At 40.8% G+C, this 23,500-nt stretch overlaps 1 protein-coding gene across 1 annotated transcript in view; it reads right to left on the bottom strand.

Annotated features, from left to right (window-relative positions):
- Positions 1-23,500, bottom strand: part of CNNM1 (cyclin and CBS domain divalent metal cation transport mediator 1) — a 66,016-nt gene that overhangs the window by 30,439 nt on the left and 12,077 nt on the right. Inside the window, exons 2-6 of the mRNA XM_072627014.1 lie at positions 16,312-16,455; positions 12,237-12,377; positions 9,855-10,024; positions 2,104-2,203; positions 1,810-1,857 (exon numbers count right to left, since the gene is read on the bottom strand). Of these exons, the coding sequence (XP_072483115.1) occupies positions 1,810-1,857; positions 2,104-2,203; positions 9,855-10,024; positions 12,237-12,377; positions 16,312-16,455 (603 nt within the window). The remainder of the gene's footprint in view (positions 1-1,809; positions 1,858-2,103; positions 2,204-9,854; positions 10,025-12,236; positions 12,378-16,311; positions 16,456-23,500) is intronic.

Raw genomic sequence — 23,500 nt, 5'->3', positions numbered from 1 at the left:
GAAGGGAAGAGAGGAATTCTGTACTTGTCTCTGATTGCTCCTACCTACTCAGGAATTTTGGGATCATAACAGTTTTGGGAAGACCTCTTTTATAGCTCATTAGATTTTGAAAGGTCACTCTTCCTTAAATTCCACAGGTCTTCAAGGGGAAATGAGCTCTGGTGCTCACCGTAGGGGAACAAAGTTTTTCTCATCTCTTCCTGACTGCAGTCTCCCTGAGCATTTACCCCCCATTACAACTACATTAATAAGAGCAAGGTGTCAACCATTCCACTCATAGAGGACTGGAAGTACCTATGGTGCAGCTCCCACTGGAACATGACCTCACCTAGATGGCATCATAGCTTTCACTGTGTTCCTACTTAATGATTCCATTTTTCTCAGCTGGAGACTTCCCCAACATACTTAAGTTTTATGACCCTCACCTACCAAATTAAGCAAGACTGAAGTGTTCGGTCCTCACTTTAAGTATCTCCTACATCTACTACTCTGCCATGAGCTCAGGGTGAACCTGTGGGAAATTCACTTTCCTTTCCATTTCTGTTATGACTGTGAAGTAAAATTATATAGTAAACGATTCTGTGAAAAATCAGTTTCCTGATGCAGAGTAAGGGACATAAATTCTGAATCTCCCTGATGCAGTATTAACGAGTTAGAGCCCTGTGTTGGGCTCTAGTTCTGGATGGGATCTTGACTTTCTGTATGATTTCAGACAGATCACTTTTTCAATTTCTCCCTACGGAGTAGGTTACAATACCCTAGTTATTAATAGTAAAGCAATAGCATTGTAATTCATAGCAATGTAAACACACAGAGGAACACACTCACCAGGAAATATGATAGTCAAGTGCTTTGGGATCCTTTGATAAAACAAAGTACTATTCTTTTTTTTCCTAATGTTAAAAAAAAGAAACAAAGGAAAAGAAAGGAAGAAAATGTCTTCCCTGGATATATAAATGGCTACAATGATGGTCACTGGCCTAAAGTAACACAAAATTTAGATCAGGGAACCCAAGAGCACATGAGAGAAAAATACCTCCTGGATCACACAGGCCACATCCATGCACCTGTGTCCAAGTATAAGAACGAAAAGGAAGAAAGCAGGCCAACGGTACAGAGAGAAGACAAGCAGCCACCCTGTTATCTGCAGTTTAGCGCCAATCAGCCTCATATCAGCGTTGCCCAGGTGATGGCACATCACTACTTAAGCAGCTTTCACTGAGAAGCAAAGCCATACCAATTCAACAGTGACTTTCTCAGAGTACCCTCACTAGTTCTTATCAAGAACCGAGATCAATAAACCTGATAATGGTGGCTAGTGCTCTTTAGGTAAAAGCCTTATTTATGAGGCATCACAGATTTAGAGGTAGAAGAGATTTTATAAGTCATCTAGTCAAACCTTCTCATTTTACAGATGAGGAAACTGAGGCCAAGAGAAATTAATTCAGGCCCAGGTTTTTGGACTCCAATACTCTTTTCACTACACCAACCATCCATATCCCCATCTAGTACAAAAAGGAAAATTTTAGCCTTTTTTTTATTTAAGCAACACGAACATAACCTGAGTCTTTGGTACTTGAAAATAAATAATGAGAATCCTACCCTTCAGTATTTCAGTGGTATGTAGATACGCAGGGAGCATTTTAGTCACAAAGAAAATAAGCAAGAGCTGCCAGCCACAAAAGGATAAGACAACTTATGTTCATTCCAAGCTTGGGACCTGAACTGCTCAGTCCATATCCCACGTGCAATGTATCTGAGGCAGGTGCACATGGCCATATGTGAGGAGAGCAAGCAAGAGATACATACAAAAGACAGAGGATCCAGCCAGACTTCCAACTTTCCGCACGTCATTGTCTGAGGAAAGAAGCGTGAAATGTAGTCACTGGTAACTTAGAAAACACATTGTGCTATTGAATCCTACTTCTCTATCAACCCTAGCCCCGCCTAAGGCCACAAAAATTGAGAATACATACAGATGATTTGGGGAGAGGGCGCAGGGACAGGGAAGAAGATGGGATAAACTCGAGTCAAACCCCGAGGTCATCACGGGCTTCAGACACTTTTATGCTGAACGGACTGTGGTGGGGGTAATTGAGGTACCTGAGCACACGGTGGTCATGATAGCCGGTACACCATAATAAGTGAAGGCTCCATTTTCAAAGCGAAGACCTTCTTTACCAACCTCCACTTCTACTTTACCCTAGGGAAAGAAGAAAGGACATTGCTTCTATCTTGTTGGTAGCAGCCTAGACAAGTTACTAGATGCAGAAGTAGCAGCTGACCACTTATATTAAGCAGATTTAATGTTTTTTGCATAGGTGTGAATTCAAATAGACCAATATTGACCAGGTGCTCACTACAAGCAGAGCCTGAGTTCAAGGCAGTTGCCAGACTACTGTACAAGGTGCTGGAGGGATATGCAAAATTGAGATAAAGGACAGTACCTGGTGTCCTCAAGCTTACAGTATAAGAAGGGTAAAAGACATATAATATAGGTAATTATCATACATCATGATGATGAGAATAATAGTTGTAACAGCTGATTTTATATCATAGTTTAAGGTTTCCAAAGTGCTTAACATATATTACCTTATATGATCATTATAGAAAGCCTGTGAGGTAGGTGCTGTTATGAGCTCCATTTTACAGATGTGATAATTAAGGATCAGAGAGGTTGAATGATTTACTTAAAGTCAAACAGTAAGTGTCTGAGGCAGAATTCAAACCCAAGCCTTCCTTACTCCAAATGCACCCTATCCACCATGCCAAGTATTTAATCTTGTGTACAGCAGTACAGCATTCCAAATTGCCTAGGTCCGAGTATGTTGTCCCATTGAATCACAGTGAGTTATACACGGCATCCCCAAAATCTTAGGGTAGTTTTAATTTTTGGTAATTTCAGAAATACAAATGCTACAAATTTACAAAAAATGCCATTTGAGAATTTACTTTGTATTTAAGTATCTTTTATACTTATCTATGTTTATGAATATTGAATGATACATTTTAAATTTTAATTTTCACATGACAGTGCAACTTGTCATTATGTGTGTGACAGTTTCTGAATAACACTTTTTCAGGTCAGTGGTTTGGTAGAAAAGGGTCTCTTGCTTGGCCCCTTCAGTCACCTAACAATTCCATCAGACCTTTTCTAGCAAGGTCACATCAAAACTTTCCAGTGTGCATCAAAAACTCATTCTTTGAATTGTCTCATCTAACAAAAGCTTTTATGAAGTGATGCATAGCACAAGACTCTGGTTATGTTGAATTTTTAATACAAACACGATAATAATTAAAAATTGAATAATTAACTTTTCAATTGTTTTTTGTAGCTCTGAAACATTTATACTTCTATGTTATTAATTGTTAACCCAGATTAAAATTGCACTAAGACTTTTGGGACATCCTGCATATTACATGCTACCTGCAGCCAGCTTATCACTAAGGCAGCACCAGAGATTTGTGTCTATGTGTTATTTTGGCACAGAGGAGCTGCATACAATCCTGGAATCTTGTCTCAGTCTGGCTCAGTCTGTGGTGGATTTTGTTTCATTTGAAAACTGACAGATTTCTTATTAGCTCATTTATTTATGAAATGGTTAATATCTGTAAGACATTTAGCCCAGTACCTGGCATATAGTAGGCAATCTATATATGCTTATTCCCTTTCTCCCCTTCTTATTATACATTATCATTGCTCAGTCATTAAGTTGAGTCCAGTTCTTCATGACCTCATGGACCATACTATTAATTTCGTTTCCTTGGCAAAGATAGTGGAGCGATTTGCCATTTCCTTCTCCAGAAGACCAAGGCAAATAGACATTTAATGACATGACCAGGGTCACATAACTAGCAAGTGTCTGAGGCTGGATTTCAAGTCAGGTCTTCCTGACTCCAGGTTCTTATTATGTATAGATGATATTTTATGGCCCTTTAAAGAATTGGAGAAATTTGGAATACATCTCTTCAGCGGAGAAGAGAAGAGACTTTCTGACCAAAAAGACCGATGGAAAGAGTAGCTAAAAGGGGATTTAAGAGGAAGATTGTAGTTCTGGGATGGAGAGTGATCATAACGGAATGATGATATACTATATCATGGCAATTCTCATTCTTGTTGATGTGATCATATTCTTCTCACCTTTTACAAAAGCGTTTGGATAGAAACTGTTGTAGTACAAGTCTCTATTTTACTACTATTCCTTTATGTTCCATGTTCCACAGACTATGGCATATAGGCATATTAAAAACTTGCTTTCTGTAGTTGGATAAAATGATCAGAATGTAAGCTCAACCTCTGGAGGCTCACTGAAAATCTCCTTGGTACACCTCCAACAGCAGATAAGACTCAGGGGATGATGTGGACCTCATCCTATCCCACGTGGCGTTTACCTTCTCAGTCAAGTCTGTATAATTTGAAAATATTTTATTCCATAAAGCTTGAAGAGTATGAGTATTTGGGATGGTGTTATTTATTAAAATGCTATATTCAATTTTTTAATGCATAAATGCTATATCCAGGAGAATGTGGGCAACAGTTCAGCCTGCGATCATGGTCTGGTTTCAATATAGTTTATTGGTTGAGTTCTCCAGGATATTTTAGTGACATAGACTTATTGTCTATCTGTCCGTAAAAGATAGCAGGCTCCTGATGTGGTATAATTCAAACCACATCAGGCCATGTCTGGCTAAGTATTCCATAGGTGTTAAAATTTTGTAGCCAGCAGTTATATGCACGGTCTCCACCATTTTCTTGCACGATCTGCATGGATCATTAAGTCTGGGGTCCTTAAAGGCAATCCTTCTGTAATTTCTTATGGCAATGATTTGGGCCCCTGATTGCCATCATAAAACCCATTTATTTCAACAAGAAAATATGCATGAGTCACCATTTTTGGACGCTTCTTTGTCAACATATTGTGGACTGAGTTCATGTAATGAATAGTGATGAAAGGCCTTTTAATTCCACTCTCAGATCATAATTGTTTCATGGACTCCATCTGGAGGTAATTCATTTTTGGTTACATTTGAAAAATCCATTGTCATCATGTTGCTTGGTAACAACAATAATGCTTGGTATTAATAACAATAATACTACCTAGAGAGGCAGTGTGGAGTAATGGCTAGAGGTCTGCCCTGAGAATGAGGAGAACCTGGGTTCAGGTCTTTCCTCTTACAAACCCTAGCTGTTTAACCATGGGCAAGTCACTTAACCTCAGTACCCTTCACAATTCTCTAGGACTCTAAGTTACAGTTACCAGTCTACAGGCCTGGAAGGAATTTCCATATCCTAATAAAATTAGAGATGAAGATCTTTCCCCCTCCAAAAAAAAAGAGTAAGCTTAACTACACTGAAAATATACTTGAGTATTAGGGCAACAACAGATTCTAGGAACTGTTAGAATCTCATCTAGAACTGGGCAAGGAGAGTTCAAGTAAGGAAATTAGGGAATGAATGACCCTGACTTACAGACCTATGATTTTAAAAGAAATAAGTTTTTAAGAAGTTTGTCAAAAAAAGAATAGTTTTAACATCACTTGAAAAATAATGCTTTATTGAGTTTTCATTTGAATTAATTTTTGGTACCATATTTTCTGCTATGAATAAACAATCTTTTAAAATAAATTTTAAAGAGACTTTTTCTAATTCATGTCTTCTTTTCATGTCTAGTTCAAACAAATTCTCAAAGAGCCTGGTTACTTAGTTACAGGTCTCCAAACATTTGGCTCTTGTGAGTACCTGGAGAGGCTGTAGTAATAATATTCTTAGGTTAGTAAGTCAAGAGGAAACTCACATAAACAAACTATAATGACACCACTCATGTCACATGATGAGACTGCAATGCTGAGATGGATGCTTCACTGCTGGACTTATAGATGAATAGGGCAGTTCCAGGCTCATCTCTTAAAGAGTCCTCTAGATCTTTGAAATTCACTCAAACCTCTGGAATGATCACAGGGATGACAGATGGGGCTGGGACAACTTGTTTGCTGTTGCTGATAACTTCTCTATTGGTAACTACAATTGCCTATCTATCTATCTATCTATCTATCTATCTATCTATCTATCTGTCTGTCTGTCTGTCTGTCTGTCTGTCTGTCTGTCTATCTATCCATCCATCCACACTTTGTAACGCTATGTTGCTGTTCAGTCGTTTGAGTCTTGTCTGACTCTTTAAGTTTTCTTGGCAAAGTTACTGGAGTGGTTTGCCATTTTCTTCTCTAAGCTCATTCTACAGATGAGGAAACTGAAGCAAATAGGGTTAAGTAACTTGCTCAGGGTCGTTCAGCTAGTGTCAGAGGCAAGATTTGAACTCAGAAAGAGGAATTTCCCTGACTCCAGGCATAGCACTCTATCCACTGTGCCACCTAGCTGCCCCTATGTAATGCTATAATATCCTAATTTCAACGTAAAGCAAGAGTGATTACTTACTATGCCACTTATCCTTAAGAGATGATTGAATTAATAATTCTATCATAATATACTTCTAAAAATTAAAGTAGGGCTCTCCTATTTTAAAGGCAGAGGAACTGCCAAAGGTCTCAAGGATTTTTGGTGTAGAGCTTAGAAAGATGATTTGGTTCAGCCTTTTCATTTTATGGATGGGGAAATTGCGACCCAGAGAGCTTATGTCACTTGCCTAAGTTCAGTCAGGTGAAGCCAGAATTTAAACCAAATCTTTTGGAACCATAACCAAATGATATTTCCACAGCTACTGGAAAGGATGGGTCACTAGCCTCCTATGGCTCCACTCACCATCCCTCTAATTTTCCAAACCAAACTACTCCTCCCCAACTACTTACTACCCTACATATATCTGATTATGAAACCTTCAAAGTTTCTATTAGGTTGGCAAATAAAGAACACACCCCCAATCCCAACATTCAATGCCCCCCATGATATGGTTATTGAGTCCTATCTCCTACAAATACCCTTTGCAGACTCTGTGTTTCAGTCAAACTGAACTACTCACCATCCTCCTTTCCTATCTTGTCCCTTTCCTTCTGTGTCTTGGATCAGTCTGCCTTCCATGCCCACATTGTCTCCCCCAAACTCTGTCAAAATATCTCCTCAAGGGCCATCTCATCCATGAACTCTTCCCTAGCCCTGCACCCCACCCATTCACCACAGTGGTGAACATGGTTTCTCACTCCTCAGATTTCTTACTATGCTCTACCTGGTCATCTCCTCTGCATTTACCTCATTCTCCCTTTCATCATGGTTATTTGTATATAAATCTTTCCCTTCTTTACACCATGAGCTACTGGAGATCAGGGACTGTGCTGTATCTACCCTTGAGTCTCCAACATCAAGCACAGTGCTTGGAATATTGAATAAATATTGAATGAGTGACCTCTTAAACCTGTATGCTATGTCTCTGAGCACCCAGTTACGATACAAGGAATCCTGTCCTCTCCCACATGAATGCAATCTCCTTGAAGCTAGGAAGTCTTGTTGGCTTGTTTTTATGTCCCCAATGCTGCTTAGCTAGTACATGATGCATAGTAGGTACATGTGTCTGTACATCTATCTATCTCTGTCATTTATCTGCCCATGTCTGTCTATCATCTATCTGTCCATCTGTCTATCTTTTATCTATTTGTCTGCCTGTGTATCATCTATTTGTCCTTCCATCTATCTATCTATATCAGGACCTTGAGCGATCATGAGAGTGGTGGACATTGATACAATTTTGGCTATCATAGGAAGAACTATACCATCCTTGGCTCTACTCGTACATACTTTTAGCCCCACTCAATGGGACCACCCTTGTAGAGAGATTGTATCCATCGCCCAGGACTGATGCTGAGTCATTTTCGCCCCAAGCTCTGGACTGATACAAGCACAGAGTATTGATCATCTACTTCAACTTCTTTTTTTTGTACAGATAATGATGCAGAAGTCTGGGAAGTATGAGTGACTGACACAAGGTTAGTTAGTTAGTAGCAACAGTCATGGTAACATTTATAAAGTGCTTTAAGGTTTGCAAAGCATTTTACAAAAATCATTTCATTTTATTCTTACAACAACCCTAGGTTATGGGCACTATTGTTATCCTCATTTTACAGATGAGGAAACTGAGGCAGACAGATTAAATGACTTGCCCAAGATCATACAGCAGGTAAGTGCCTGAGGCTAGATTTGAACTCTGGACTTCCTAACTCCAAGTTCAGTGCTCTATCCATTGCACCAACCAGCTGGTTACTAGTAGCACAGCCCATGGCTAGAAACCAGGCCTCCTGATTACCATCTGGTGGTCTTCCCTACTACACCTTATCTTGAATTCCATTCCCTCAGTGCCTTGCTAGGTGACTGGCTGGGTCATCTGAAAATCGAATCCACTTAATAGCGTATTACAACACGGTGTTATTTCTCTAAGAAAACCACTAAACTCTCACAGTGGTCTCCAATCCTTTCATCCAATGGCATGACTAATATGGTCATTTTAAGTACAGTGACAAGACTAGTAGGGAGATATTGTTGGATGTGAGGGAGTGCCTTGTAACATTCTCTATTGGCCTGACTGTGAGTCTACTACTGTCCAACAGAACTTAGCTCAGGTAAGGCCTATGTTCTCTAGCTCTATACCATCGGAACAGAGAATAAAGATACTCTCAGAGGATGCTCTGATAAGTATGAAAGAATTGCAAGAATTTTTTGGTAGTATCCCCAAAACTAGAAACAGGTGGATCTCATCAATTGGGAAACAGTAAAACCAAATGGTGAAATATTCATGAAATAGAATATTACTGTCCTATAAGAAATGATGAATATAAAGACTTCAGAGAAGCTGGGTAAACAGAGAAAAGAAAAGAATAAAAAGAGGTCTTTGTAACTATTATGATCATGCTTAGCCCCAGAGGAGGGAGGAGTGAATGAGGGGGTTGGACTACATGGCCTCTGACCTTCCAGCTCTAAATCTGTGAATCTACGAACCTCCTCCATTTTGTTATTGTTGCAGAAATGGGAGACTATCGGTATAGGATATTCCATACACTATGTGGTCATGTGTTTTTAAAAATATAATTATAAAACTGAAAATATTATGAAATAATATTTCTCCAGTCTTTTCCAGACTTTTCCCTTGGAAAAATGAGGAGAACAAAGCCTCTAGTCTTTTCCTATGAAATGGCATAAGGGTGACAATCAACCTTTTCTTGTCTAGATGAGATTGTCCCTCGTGATTGGTGCCAGGACTCTACTGGAGAAAGTATCTTTTCTTCTGAAAATCTAGGCTAAGATATCGATCATAGGAAAGAACTCTTAAGGGGAAGGGATCCAGGAAAGAATTGAGTGATGGCTATTCTGGAATGTTATTACATGTTAACAAATTATCACCTTTCTCTTTGTTTAAGATTCTATAAATGTTACCTCAAAATTGTCTTGGAGCAGAAATGTCTCTGAGGACATGGAAAAATGTTGCTATTTTGAATCTCCCTCTCTTTCTGTGTGCGCATGTCAGAAATGACTTAGAATTATAATAATCTTAAAATTGTTTCTAGCAGACAGGTGCCTAGACACAAAATACAGTATTAATTTTTTCTTCAACAATTGTCAGGCGTGGGGAAAGTGCTGGCTACTTCTGCTGAACTACCTTCTCTCTCTCTCTTTCTTTTCTCTTTGCTAAAAGGGAAAGGGATATGTTTGGACAGTGAAAATGTAACCTAAAAACAAATTTTTTTAAAAATAACATTAAAAACCAAATATTGGCTTAATTGAATTAAATTCTGCCCAAGTAAGATACAGTCACTGCTGCTGAGCCCGAAGGCCTCTCTCCTCAACCCCGTCCCCCATGCGCCAATGACTCCACAGGAGTAGGGGCAGGGTTCCTCTCCATGCTCAGCCTACTCACCTGCAAAAGAAGGACAAAATAGTCCACGGGCCGGTTGCGTTGGTAGAGGTAGTGCTCGGGTGCTTTCTTGTTCCTCTCATCAAATTTCAGTTCTTGGATCACATTAGGATGTTTCAGGAGTCGAAGCAGGATCTTCTCAGAAAGGTACAGAGCCTTAAAGGGTTCCACTTCTGGAAGAAAGGAAGCTGGGCTGAATTCAGCACAAGCAGGGCAGAGACATCCCATTTGGCCCATCCTAGAAGGAGTCAGTCTATCAATTTCAGCAGCAGCGGGTATGGACTGCACAGTCCTGTTTCTTTGGTTCCCCTTGACAGGCCAGCCACAGGAGCACTGGACCCTCAACTGATATGAATGTGCAGGCTCCCCTAGACATTCATTTTTGGATGTATAACTAGCTGGAAATACAGGTCCCCAGGTTACGACTACAGAAGAAATAGTCAGCCTAGCAAAAAAATGAGTGTCACCATCAAAAGACCCCCTGGAATCCATCTCTTAGCATGAGATCAGGAAGACCTGAGTTCAAATGGGGTCTCAAGCATTCACTAGTTGTGTGACCCTAGCCAAGTCAGTTAATCTCTCTCAGTCTTAGTTTCCTCATTTGTAAAATGGGGATAATAATAACACCCACCTCCCAAGGCTGCTGTAAGAATAAAATTAGATAATATGTGTAAAGAGCTTACAAATCTTAAACCATTATATAAATTCTAGCCATCATCATCATCATCATCATCATCATCATCAATTATTATTACTACCTAGGTGTACAACTGTTATTCCAAATGCTGTGGAAGGGCTACAAGCGTTCTCAGAACCTTTTAAATTTGGTGCCCTTGGTCAAAGTTCCAGTCACCACACCCTAGTTATGGTTTCAGTATTTTCTGTTCCAGCAGCTACCCAAGGCTGTAGCTTCCTGGGAACCATGGCCACCATTGCCAACTATGCTATTTTATGGGGGAGGAGAGAGGGGAAGAATCTTCTAGACTGATCTCTTAATAGGAAAAATTTACTTTTCCTTGGAAAAGCACAGGCAATAGTCATGGTTTATAAAGCATTTTCCTACAAACCCTGTGAGGTTGGTAATACAGGCATTCTTATCCCCATTTTGCAGATAAGAAAACTAGGATTCTGAGAGTTTAGTTACGTGACTGACCCATCATTCAGTGTCTAGTAAGTATCTGAAGCATAATTACAGACCAAGCATCTTGACTTGAGTCCAGCAGCTCAAACCACCAAACCATACTACCCCTCAAAAGGACTTCAGCATAAGTTACGTGGTTGACCAAGGAGCACATATTACTATTAGACCTGGCAGCCCCTTTCTGCCAATAACAGTGGCTCAAAACTGCCTTTGATGTAGAAGACTCGGGGGGGGCGGAGCCAAGATGGCAGAGTAGAAAGATGCACATACACATAGCTCCGAACCTACAACCCATAGAACATCTGTAAAAAGGAACCCACAGCGAATTCTGGAGCAGCAGAGGCCACAGAACAGTGGAGCAAAGGAGATTTCTGTTCCAGAGGGACCTGCAAACCTCTCGCAAAAGGTCCTTTGCGCTGCGGACTGGGCACCGCGGACTGGGAGCCGAGCACAGCCCTGCCGCAGCGGAACCGAGAGGAGCAGATCCGAGCAGGCTTCAGGGACGGAATCTCCAGTGGCTGCACGGGTCCCTCCACCCACAGGTGACGGGGGTCGGTGAGAAGGTCTCTTTGGCAGGTTGAGAGGGGAGTGGGGTGCCCCCATAACTCAGGCCCCCTCGGGAGGCAACAGCGGAGGCAGGACCAGACCAGGGCTCCCCAAGCAGGCAGGAGCTTGGATCCATTGTTGAAGCTCTCTGCATAAACCCCCTGAGGGAACTGAGCCTGTGAGGCAGCCCTGCCCCCACCTGAGCACCTGAACTTAAACTCACACTGAATAGCAGCCCTGCCCCCACCCGGGCAGTTGAACTTGATCTCACACTGAATAGCAGCCCTGTCCCCACCCCAAGCCCTGAGGCTGGGAAGCAGCATTTGAATCTCAGACACCAAGCACTGGCTTGGAGGATCAGGAGGCGAGGTGGGTGTGAGGAGAATATTCAGAGGTCAAGTCACTGGCTGGGAAAATGCCCAGAAAAGGGAAAAAAAAACAAGACTATAGAGGGTTACTTTCTTGGTGAACAGGTTTCTCCTCCCCTCCTTTCTGATGAGGAAGAGTGGTGCTCACCATCAGGGAAAGACACGGAAGTCAGGACTTCTGGATCCCAGCCCACTAAATGGGATCAGACCTGGCAAAAGCTCAAAAAGAGCTCAGAAAATTTTGAAAATTATGTTAGAGAGGTGGAGGAAAAACTGGGAAGAGCAATAAAAGACTCAGAGGGACCCAGGGCTCCAGACAGACAGACATACCTGTGGCCATAAATCGATGTGTTGCCAACAGAAGCTGTGGGGAGACCTTCACTTTCATTTCAGAGTCTGAAAGCTTGAAAAGGGAAAAATCATGTCTCTTCCTCTCCCGATGAGGGACCTGCTGCTTTTTCCGATTGTCTGCTACAGAACCACAAGGAGACAAAGGATGTGTATACCAGTATATAGGCAAACTGCAGCTGTCTCACCAACAGGTCCAGTCCTTGAGAAGTTACATACAAAACTTCTTGCAATGGAAAACAGACAAATAAAACTACCTTGTCATATTTTGGTGCAGTTGTAAAAGCATGGGATTAGAAGGTAGAAGGCAGAGGCCCAAGCTGTATCTTCACTCTGCCACTTACTAGCTATGTGGGGCAGCTAAGTGGTACAGTGGATAGAGCACCAGTGCAGGAATCAGGAGGACCTGAGTTCAAATCTCACCTCAGACACTTGATACTCACTAGCTGTATGACCTTAGGCAAGTCACTTAACCCCAATTGCCTCATCCTGGGTCATCTCCAGTCATCCTGATGAATATCTGGTCACTGGATTCAGATGGTTCTGGAGGAGAAGTGAGGCTGGTGACCTGCATAGCCCTCCCTCACTCAAAACAAAGTCTAGTGGAAGTAATGTCATTATTTCTCTAATGGCATGGTCTTCTTTGGCAACGAAGGATGAACATACACATACTAGCTATGTGAGCCTAGGTAAGTCACTTGAACTCTGGGCTTCCGTTTCCTCATCTATAAAATGAGGAGGTTCAACCATATGGTCTATAAGACCCTTTATAGCTTTAAACCTCTGATCTTATTTTTTTGGGTACAGAAAGAAATGGACATTGAATAAAAGATGGGAGAGGAACCCAAAGCCTATGGGATTTCTTATGACAGGTTCACCATCAGGTACAAGGAAGTCAGCTTACTTTAGAAACTAGTTATTTTTCTTCCCTTTTCCTAAAAAGATCTTTCAATCCTATCCTATATGGTATTTGATAAACCTCCCTTAACTCAGAGGAAAAAGTATAAGACCTAGCCTGAGGCTCACCCACTATGGATGGACAGGATGATGAAGAACTGAGGAACAGATAACTCCCAGAAATCCTCTGCTACTGCTATTTTCCAGACCCTCCTCTGACTGGTGTCCTTGACCTTGGTTCCTTGACCTTTGCTGAACAAATGCTTTTGATCTGAACCTTTCAGTACACTGCCTTTTGATTCCTTTTTTACATTGCATGGATCAAATCTTTGCCAAGACCTTGGTTTAGATAGGAGAAATGCAGTAACTTGGATCTACCTGAAGTTCTCCACATTTATGTTTCCCTCTACATCACTTTTGTGGGCAAATTTCCTGTCTAGAAATAGAAATTGAACTTGAGTTTCCTATGACTAAGCCTTTTTCTCCTCCTCCTCTGTAAAATGAGGATAATAATAGCGCTTGCCTCCCAGGGTTGTCATGGGGATTAAATGAGATAATATTTGTAAAGTGTTTAGCACATAGTAAGGGCTATATAAATTTTATCTATTGTTAAACATTATAATTACTTGGAGTCCCTACAGTGAGTCCAGACTAAGAATTCTAAACCCATTTTGTATCATGGACCCCCTTTGGCACTATCTGGAAAAATCTTTGGCAATCTTCTCAGAATAAGGCTTTTAAATGCACAAAATAAAACACAGAGGATTACAAAGACAAAGGATTACCAATTTTGCTTTTATAGAATGACATAATTACACCAGCAGAGAATGTGGAAGACTCTTTCCCTGAAATCTCTGCTGAAATACAGCTATCAAATAATTTTTAAAAAGTTCACAGCCCCCCGGTTAAGAACCTATGACCTAGACCTTGAACCAGCAGCAGGTTAAAATGGACTCCTCTGCCCCTCCCAGCAACACTGCATTTTTTTCCCTAACTGATTTTCTTTCTAGATACACTGTGTCCTTGGGGGAAAAAATCTTCAGGTTGTTTTGAAGTTAAAAATAAAACCTAAGCTTGTGGGTTGCCATAAGAAGCCACTTCCCCTATCAATCCTAAAACCTCAGAATCTTATAGCAATTTAGCCATAATTAGAGGTGGTTGAGGGCACCTGTCAATATCAGCAGGGGGAGGCATTACCCAAGGTCATCTATGAATGGGTCACTCCCTTCCGTAAAGGAAATTTACAACCACTGGTCTATTCCACCTCCACTCCTGCCTTCACACACCTTAGAGAAGAAAGGAGGCAGGAGGACTAAGGTTTGGTCATAACAGACTAGCCAGAGGCCATCACAGGATATAGAAGACCCCCCCTTCATCTTGTGACTGGGGGTTTTCATTGGCCACAGACCCGTCATTAGATGGGTGAGGTTGCTCACACGTTCTTCTTTGAGGGTAGGAATACAGAAACAAGCTCAACCATCCCCAGGACTAGACTGAATATTACCATGTAGTTCTCATCACTGCTTGTCATAGGAACATAGATGAAAAGTTGGCAGGAATTTTAGAGGTTATTGGGTCCAATTCCATCATTTGATAAATAAAGAAGCCAATGCCCAGAAAGGAAGAGTGAATTGCCCAAGATCATATAGACAGCAGAGTCTGGATTTGAAGTCAGGTCCTTGGACTCTAAATCTACTTTTCCCCCACTGTTCCAAGCTGCCTGCTTCATGAGGAATACTGGCAAACAAGCTCCAGATCTTAGATATGAAACATCTTCACACATCTCTTATCTCACCACACAGAAGGAAAAGTGATCCAACACAAGCAACCGTAGTGCTTCCCTGGTACCCAACATCTCCTCACATTCCTTCATTCACTGGCTCCTCTCATACGGGAAGGCACACTCACTCATCAAAACCAGTGATTCTTCTTCCATGTTCTAATGTTTATAGTACCCCATGGTCACAATCCATCATATTCTCAACTATTCTAGCAACTTGCCTATATAAATCCAATCCAACAAGCTCTCAGCACAGTGCCTGGCACATAGTAGGTACTCAATAAATGTTTATTGATTGATGTGTTTAGTGCCTACTGTGTGCTAGATACTGTGCTGCAGATTTTCAATCAATGGCTCTCTCTCCCACTTGCCTCTGAGATGGTGAAGTCAGGGGGAGAGAAGTATACTTCTCCTACATATGTAGCAGCATGTGTCTCTCTCCTCCTCATAGCCCTACAGCAGCAATGTGGGCCAGTACACATACACCAGCAAAGCCTTTACTCAGAACAAGGACTCAATGGGAAGGCCTCCACTGGAGCTGTTCCATAGATATTCCAGACATCACTGTAGTTCTGAGCAACTGCATTCAGTACTATGATGGTAAATGTTTAATAACCAGCTCTTCGAATAAAAAAAATGCATGCACAATACACTATTAAATTTAATCTTCATTATTAACATTCTTCATCATTTTTCAAAGTTTGAACAATCAACAAAACAAGAAATGAGGTCCTAATCCCTCCTGACTCCAGGTCCAGTGCCCCATTCACTAAGCCATGCTGTCCCAGTCTCTGAACTCACTAATCCTCAATGTATCATACAAGTGATTTACACACTAAATTTTATTGGTGCTTTTTGTTTTTAGAAAACAGCCATTTCTGGAGTAATCCATCCCTTACCCCCACAACTGAACACTCCCTTAAAACAAACCCCACCCTCCAAAAACAAATAATTCAGTGACCATGTCTGCAATGCCTATGACATCCTGTCTTTAAGGTCCTTCATCTCTCTGACAAAAGAAGAGAGGTGTGTTTCATTATATGTCCTCCTGGACACATTTATTTATTAAAATTACTCAAAGCTTGATTTCCTTTTGGCATTCTTTTCACTTACATTATTGGTAGTCACTGAGTATATTATTCAAGGGTGATCATTATCCCATTACGCTAACAATAACTCAGAGAAAGATTCAAATTGGGCCCAGATCTGCCTGAGACACATGGGCCAATACAGCATAGCGTTTTAAGTGGACACTGTCCAGAGTTGAAACAACAATTTTGGCTGACGCCTTTCAAATTCAATGCTTCAGTAACTCTTTTCATGGAGGTTGCAAGGGGAAATAATAGAAAATCTAGACAAAAGCAAACATCTGGCACTTACTATACAGATCCGTTTCATCCAGGATCTCTGATTTGATGATCTCTTCTATGATGTCCTCTAGGGTAACGATGCCCATCACCTCGTAAAAGGGATCTCCTTCTCCCTCGTTATTTACCCTCTGGACTATGGCTAGATGAGACTTTCCTGTTGAAGCAAAGAAATATGAAATGTAGGCACACTGATTTAAGGATCCGGAGATTCTCTTAAATTTTCCTGCAGTCAAAAAGGAGCACGCAGTTTCTTCTTTGGTCAGCTGCTCACCAGGCTGTTACTTTTTATTATTTTTTAATCAATCAATCAGGATGTATCTATTAAGTGCCTAGCTTGGGCTAGTCACAGGGTTAAATGCAGGGGACTCAAAGAAAGACAAAAACCAGTCCCAGACCCCAAGGAGCTCATTTACATTGCAAACATATACAGATTGGCCTTCCCCTCCACTCTAGGAGAAGTCTCCAGCAACAAAACGTAGCAAGTAAATAAAAACCAATAATACAGTAACCTCATCTGAAAATAAATGCAACATTTCACTTCTGTAGCTGTAAAAACAAAAACCAAAAAGCCGCCCCAATGCCTTGGTGCGCTCTGAAGTCCTGATCTGAAATAAACGATCATATGCGGTACTCCATTTTGGGCCCTCTTCCCCTTTGGTAGTTTTCATGGAAGTTATTTAATGGTCCCCCAAGAAGCTGAAAGCAAGTTCTTTTCTATGCCCTTCCATACAGCATGAATTAATGGAAATGATGAGCTCAAGGTACATCCCAAGAATGTTGGGGTGCCGCATAAAATGATGAAGAATAGACGTGTGGGTTCTAACATCCTGAAAGAAATTAACTCAGACTGTCTATAAGTTAAAGAAAGGCATTTACTGGGGTGATCCAAGCGGGACTGCTCCCCTTCAGGCAGAGCCCCAACAAGTTCTACTCCAGGTGGGAGGCACAGCAAAGGCGACAGACCCATGGTCCTGCTTCCCACAGAAGGCCAAGTCAGTTATTGGGGCTAAGTGTCTGGTTTAAACACAGTTTTGTGGAATGGGAGAAAGGGGACATGAGAAGGAGAGGAGGAAGTATGGCTCCCAAATGCCTGGGATATCAAGTAGTCCGGAGGTGCCTTTATCATACAGATAAGCAAAGAGAACAGGAAAGGGGAGAAAGAGGCTTGTTCTGGAATTGAGGGTGCTTTGTGAAAGCACACAGGTAAGTCCCTGGTGGGCAGTTTCAATGCACAGTCTTCTGTGATCACTTTTCTGGCGGCATCTTATCTCATATCTCACATTCTGCATCCTGCTTTCTCTGCCTGCCTCAAGTGCTTCAGTCTGCCTCACCTCATCAGAATGTGTGCTAGATCTGAAATCCAAGGATCTGGATTTAGGCAGGATTCAAACTTTTTAAACTCCTGACTCTAGCTCCAACAACCTTTCCAATTCAAGTCCACCACTCTTTGTGCTAAACCTTTCTGCCTCTAAAAAGAGGTCAAGAGACCAATATCCTGGGCATGTCTGTATTATCTGGCTTCCCTGAGAGCATGAGCATAATGAGTTTTGCTTTTCCCTTCTGTATAGACTCATTATCCTTTCAAAAATATAAGTCTAGTGGCAGGTATCGGCAACAGTACCTAACCTAGGGGTAAGGGAAGGTGAAACACTTGGTGCGAGCAGAGAAACATTTTAATATTTTTTTAAATAAATGCATAATTTTTAATGCTAGAAAAGTCTGTTCTCTGTGGCGCTCTGGGGTTTATTTAATGATATGTCACATTTGTTATATGAAAGTCTGCTAGACTCTAGAAATGAAATGTACCTAGGGGGTATGATTTTCAAACCTTGCCTGACCCAGGGCATACAAATGCCTTGTTCATTAAAAGAGAATCTAAGTAAAGAACTTGTCCAAATATGAATTTAGTAGGAAAAAATTGCAAATTATCCACTTTAAAGTCCTTTTAAGTGGCTGGCCAAGGAAAATCCATAAAAATGCAAAACACAGATGAATAAAAGGCCAGAGCAGTTAGGGACAAAATGAGAAGTGATCATTTAAATATATGAACACCTCTGCCAGAAAAAATATTCTGCCCACTGTCTTTTTCTGTTGTGACATAATGCTTGTCTTACTCTACAATATGAAAATGAGAAAAATGTCGTGTCTGAAGCAACAAGGAATAAACTAAGGCTTGCCTTTGTGCTTATGGTCTTCATGGTATGGGGGAAAGAACACTGGATCTCTGGGTTCTAATGCTAGCTCTGCCACTTGTCACCTGTGAGAGCTCAGAGAAGGCAGTGAACTGCTCTGGAGCTTCAGTTTTCTCACCTGTGAAACAGGATGATTGGGCCAGACACACTCTAAGATTCCCTTCCAGTTCCAAATCAATGGTCTCCTTTATTAGACTTTAGCCTTTAGAAGAACAGGAACTATGACTCCTTTGAATCCCTAGATCCTAACATAGGCCACTGCACATAGTAGGTGCTTAGTGAATGTTTCATGAACTGAAAAATTCTATGTCAAAAAAATCATGGTTACTTTTCTTAGTGATTTTTATAAAAATGTCATATTTCTATGGAGGAGGCAGAGAGGGAGGAAGATGGGAAAAGGTGATATTCCACTGGGAGGAATGAATTCTGTATAAAAACCAATGATTCAGAAATAATAAATCAGTTTATTTAGAACATTAGTCCTGGCCTTACAAAGTCTGTTGTGGAAAGGTCCAGTGAATGAGTTGAACAGCATACATGATCACAGGTTACCCTAGGCTAAGTGAAAGAGCTCCATCTGCTGGCAATCTCTGGTGATGACAACGGGGAAATAAATAATGATCTCCATGCATCTGAGTGGTAAACTTGAGTCCTTGTCGACAGGGTTGGAAAGGTCCTAGGACCATGAATTGTGGCTCTTGGACCCATGACTTTTTCAATCTTTCATTGAAATTTTAACTGGCCTGCCAATTATATTTTACAGGTATTTAGAACTGGAATCTGTGGGTGTCACATTGGTCCTAATTTTGCAAGTATCTTCATTTTCCTTTTGGTAGATGCTGCTTTAAAACACAAATTATTGATTCTCCCAGTTATAACATTTGCATCATCATCTCTTCATGGCAATAATGGGGGAAGTGGCTTGAATCCTGACTGCCCTTTTCTCTCTCCTTTCTTGGGATGGTCTGAGATTTATAGGTATAGAGAGGAACAATGGTACTTCTAGCTGCGTGGAAACCAGCAGAATTTCAAAAAAGCTTCCCGAAGAATATAACTGCATTGATTTCAGCTTCCCCTAACATGATGACCAAGAATATCCCCGGAAAAGAGGGCTGCTCTTTTAGAACCACATAAAGCTAGGGCAGAGGCCCAAGAATCACTTTTTTCATGTCAGCAGGAAGATCTTTTTAGCGCTGATGTATCTATATTTTAAGTTACCTTAGGCATAAGACCATGAAATGAAATCACCATGACCTTATGACTGTAAGCCTTTTTCACTTCCCTATGGAAGTCTAAATACCTAATTTTTCTTGAGACAGGCGATCTGTGTTCTGGTCATAATCCCCTCCTCCATGTGGGGGCCTCCTCCTTTGGCTCAGAAATTTCCATGACGAAAACTTCTATCTCCCATGTACCTGGCTAGAAAACAAAGGTGGGGAACCAAAGAGTATTCACCTGAATGAAACCCACGGATTTTTCTATATCCTGAATTGCTCCTCCAGAACAGGAAGTCCCTGACATAGATTTATAATACACTGGACAGTCCCATCATCAAACTGAAGATGGATGCCAAGCCTCTGGTGATATTATGTTGGAGCCACTCTCTTGCCTTGCCTATCCTTCTTTAGACACATCAGCTGTTTGGAAATGGATACTACCCCTAAAGCCTTTGCCTCATTACCTGGCCTCCATTTACAAGTTTCTAACCTTGAGTATCTCCAGTCAAGCCACATATCCCTTTCTAAATGTGCCATATAAAAACCTATTGATTTGCACTGAATGGCTGGCCTAATTCTATAATGCAATTTAATTAGACAAGCATTTATTAAGCACCCATTATATGCCAGACATTGTGATGGGTGCTAGGAACACAAAGGAAAAAAACCGAGGCCCTGTCAGTCAAGGAATTTATAATCTACTCCTAATTCCTAAGTATGACATATTCTATCCTGGATCCTCTTCTCTCTTCCCTTTTAATTTCTCTCTTAATGTTCTCATCAGTTCCCATTTCTTCAATTTTCACCTCTGTGCACAATTCCCATATGTGTCTATATCTAATCTCTCTGCTAAACTTCAGTCCTATCGGGGTCTGTCTCTAAGTTCCAGGATAATAGCTACTTCATACAAATGATACATTCCCAGGAAATTCCAAGGACCTGGTTCTGATTGAGGGATGAGTCAAGTTTTAGCTAGTCTTTGCTAGTCATTTCTTACTTTGGCTCCAGTGGTTCATTTAAAATGCTCTCTAGGCTCATCTTCAGACCATTGTGACAAAAGGCTCTTCTCTGGCACCAGGGAATTTCAAGTGAGCTAAGAAAGTTACTTTCTTTTACTGTGTTGGAGGAGCTGAATGAGCCATTGTCACTCTGACCCAGAATCCAATGTGAAAATTGGCCACAGCATTATACTGGTCTCTCTTGTAAATTTAAATGATCTTCCTGTTTATTTTTTCTTTTTAATGTGAGTAACTGATAGATGTGCCTATTACTCATTCATCTGACAGAATTTGGGGTGGGCAGATCCGTGTGCTAAGGATGCTGGGCACAGTCATGCCTCTGTTAGAAACAAGGATGATGTCTGATGGGAAGGTCCATCCCACCTCAATAAATCCTCCCAACCCTGGAGAAAAAATCAGACCCTGTTAGGTATTATTTCTGCTTAATTCTAGCAACTGTGTGGTTTCTGCACACTGTTGCTCTGTGAATTCCAAGATCAAAGCTTAGGGGGTTCAGGACTCAAGGTTTGTGGTTCTAAAGAGGAGGGAATTTCACAGAATCTGTAGCTCCCTTCAACATGAACCCAAGAGCCACCCCCACATAAAGCTTTTTCTGATGCCCCAATTTGCTGGTCACTGACTTTCAAATTGCTTTGTATTTATTTATACGTATGCATATTTCCCTAATAGAATGTAAGATTTTTGAGGGTAGGGATTTTTTTCATATTCCCAACACTTAGCACATAGTAGGTTGTTGTTGGTTCAGTCATATTCAATTCTTCATGACCCATTTGGTGTTTTCTTGGAAAAGATGCTGCAGTGGTTTGCCATTTCCTTCTCCAGCTCATTTTATATATGAGGAAACCGAGGCAAATAGGGTTAAGCGACTTTCCCAGGATCCCAAAGCTAAGTATCTGTGGTCACATTTGAACTCAAGTCTACCTGACTCCAAGCCTGGTGCTCTAACCATTATGCCTTCCAGCTGTCCATGGTGGATACTTGTTACAAATGCTACTATGTGATCTATAAATCAATCAACCAGACTAATTCATAAAATAACAACCTAAATTGTTTGGCCAGAGTCTCAGGAGACTGGGAGACTGACAAAGACTCAACTATGTACATATTTATGGTTTCCCATAATGGAGGAAGACCAAAGGATGCTCCACACCATGGAACGTACCTTTGAGCACAGTGGTCATAGGTTTCACAGACTCTCAGCAATGGGAAATGTTCTTGGGGATGTTTAGTTCAAGGCTTTCATTTTGCAGATAAGGAAATCAAGGCCAACAGAAGTGACATATTCTCTTTAAAGTCACATGGAAAGTTGGCCAGAGACATGCCTCCTGATTCCTGGCTGAAAGCCCTTCCCCCTTTCCCTTTTGCCACCCTCATTATAATCTACGCCAATTCAGATCACCATTCAGATTCCATTCCATTAGTTTTTCCTTTTAAGAATACACTTTTCTTGTTGAATGAAGTCTTCTGCTGAGACAGTGTAAAGAGCATTGCGTCCGTAGTCCAAAGATTTAATCTTGGGTTTTAATCTCAGTCCAGCTGCTTCTTTTTAGTGTGACCTTAAGCAAATCACTTCTCTAAGCTACATTTCCTCATTTGTAAAACGAGAGGATTACACTAAATCAGAGGTTCTTCACCTGGGCTCTATAAGCTTGTTCTGAAAATAAGAATTGAAAACAATATTTCAACATAATTTGTTTCTTTTCGAGGCAGCCAGGTGGGCCAGGTAGAAAGAATGCGGGGCCAAGAGTCATGAAGATCTGAGTTCCAACGTGGCCTCAGGTATTTACTGTGTTGAGCAAATTGCTTAACCTCTGTTTGCCTCAGTTTCCCCAACTATAAAATGGAGATGATATTAGAACCAACCTTATAGGGCTGTTGCGCAGCTCAAACGAGATAATATTTATTAAAACACATAGTAGGTACTATAGAAATGGTTACTCCCTTCTCTGATCACGTTCCGCTTTTATAATATTACATATTTTATTTTATGCATTTAAAAATATTTTGAGCAAGTGTCTGTAGGCTTCACCAGATTGCCAAAAGGGGCACAAAATGACAAAAGGGGTTAATTTTCTAACTAGCCCCTGGGTTAGTAATCTCTAAAGTTCTTTCAAACTCTAAAACTATGAATCTATGACCTTGAAATTTGGAAAGAGATGTAGATTTCATTTTTTAAAAGAAATGTTAATTAGGAGGCATCCCTTCCCTTTTCTTTACCATTAATAACCTCTAACATATAGTACTTTAAGATTTAAGATTCACATAGTATTTTGCACATAGTATCTTTCATCCTCAGTGTAACCCTGTAAGGTACAGATGCTATTATAATTCCCATTTTACAGATAAGGTAACTGAGGCTGAAGGAAGTTAAGTGTTGCCACTTAATAGCCACATAGCTATTAAGTATCTGAGGCAGGATTCAAACTCCTTCCTAGAGTCTTCCTCACTCCAGATCTGGCACTCTAGCCACTGAATCATACAGGTAACTATCCTCTATTTTTGACCCAGTACTGGATGCATAGTTCCTTCCTATCTTGTATCTTAAAAAAAAAGGAACAATAGACTCAGCCTTAGAAGATCTGAATTCAAGGACAACTAATTATTAACTATTAATATGTGACCTTGAGCAAGAAACATAACTTAAGTATTCTCATCCATGATATGGATGAATGAATGAAAATTTTTTACTAAGCATTTACTATGTACTACCAGAGGTGAGAAACCTGGGACCTTGAGGTCACTTATGGTCCTCTAGGTCCCTTTGAGGACCA

This window comes from Notamacropus eugenii, chromosome 1, assembly GCF_028372415.1.
Source record: "Notamacropus eugenii isolate mMacEug1 chromosome 1, mMacEug1.pri_v2, whole genome shotgun sequence".
Classification (NCBI taxonomy): Eukaryota; Metazoa; Chordata; class Mammalia; order Diprotodontia; family Macropodidae; genus Notamacropus; species Notamacropus eugenii.
The sequence above is the reverse complement of the archived record's forward strand: the minus strand, read 5'-3'. Positions and strand labels throughout refer to the sequence as shown.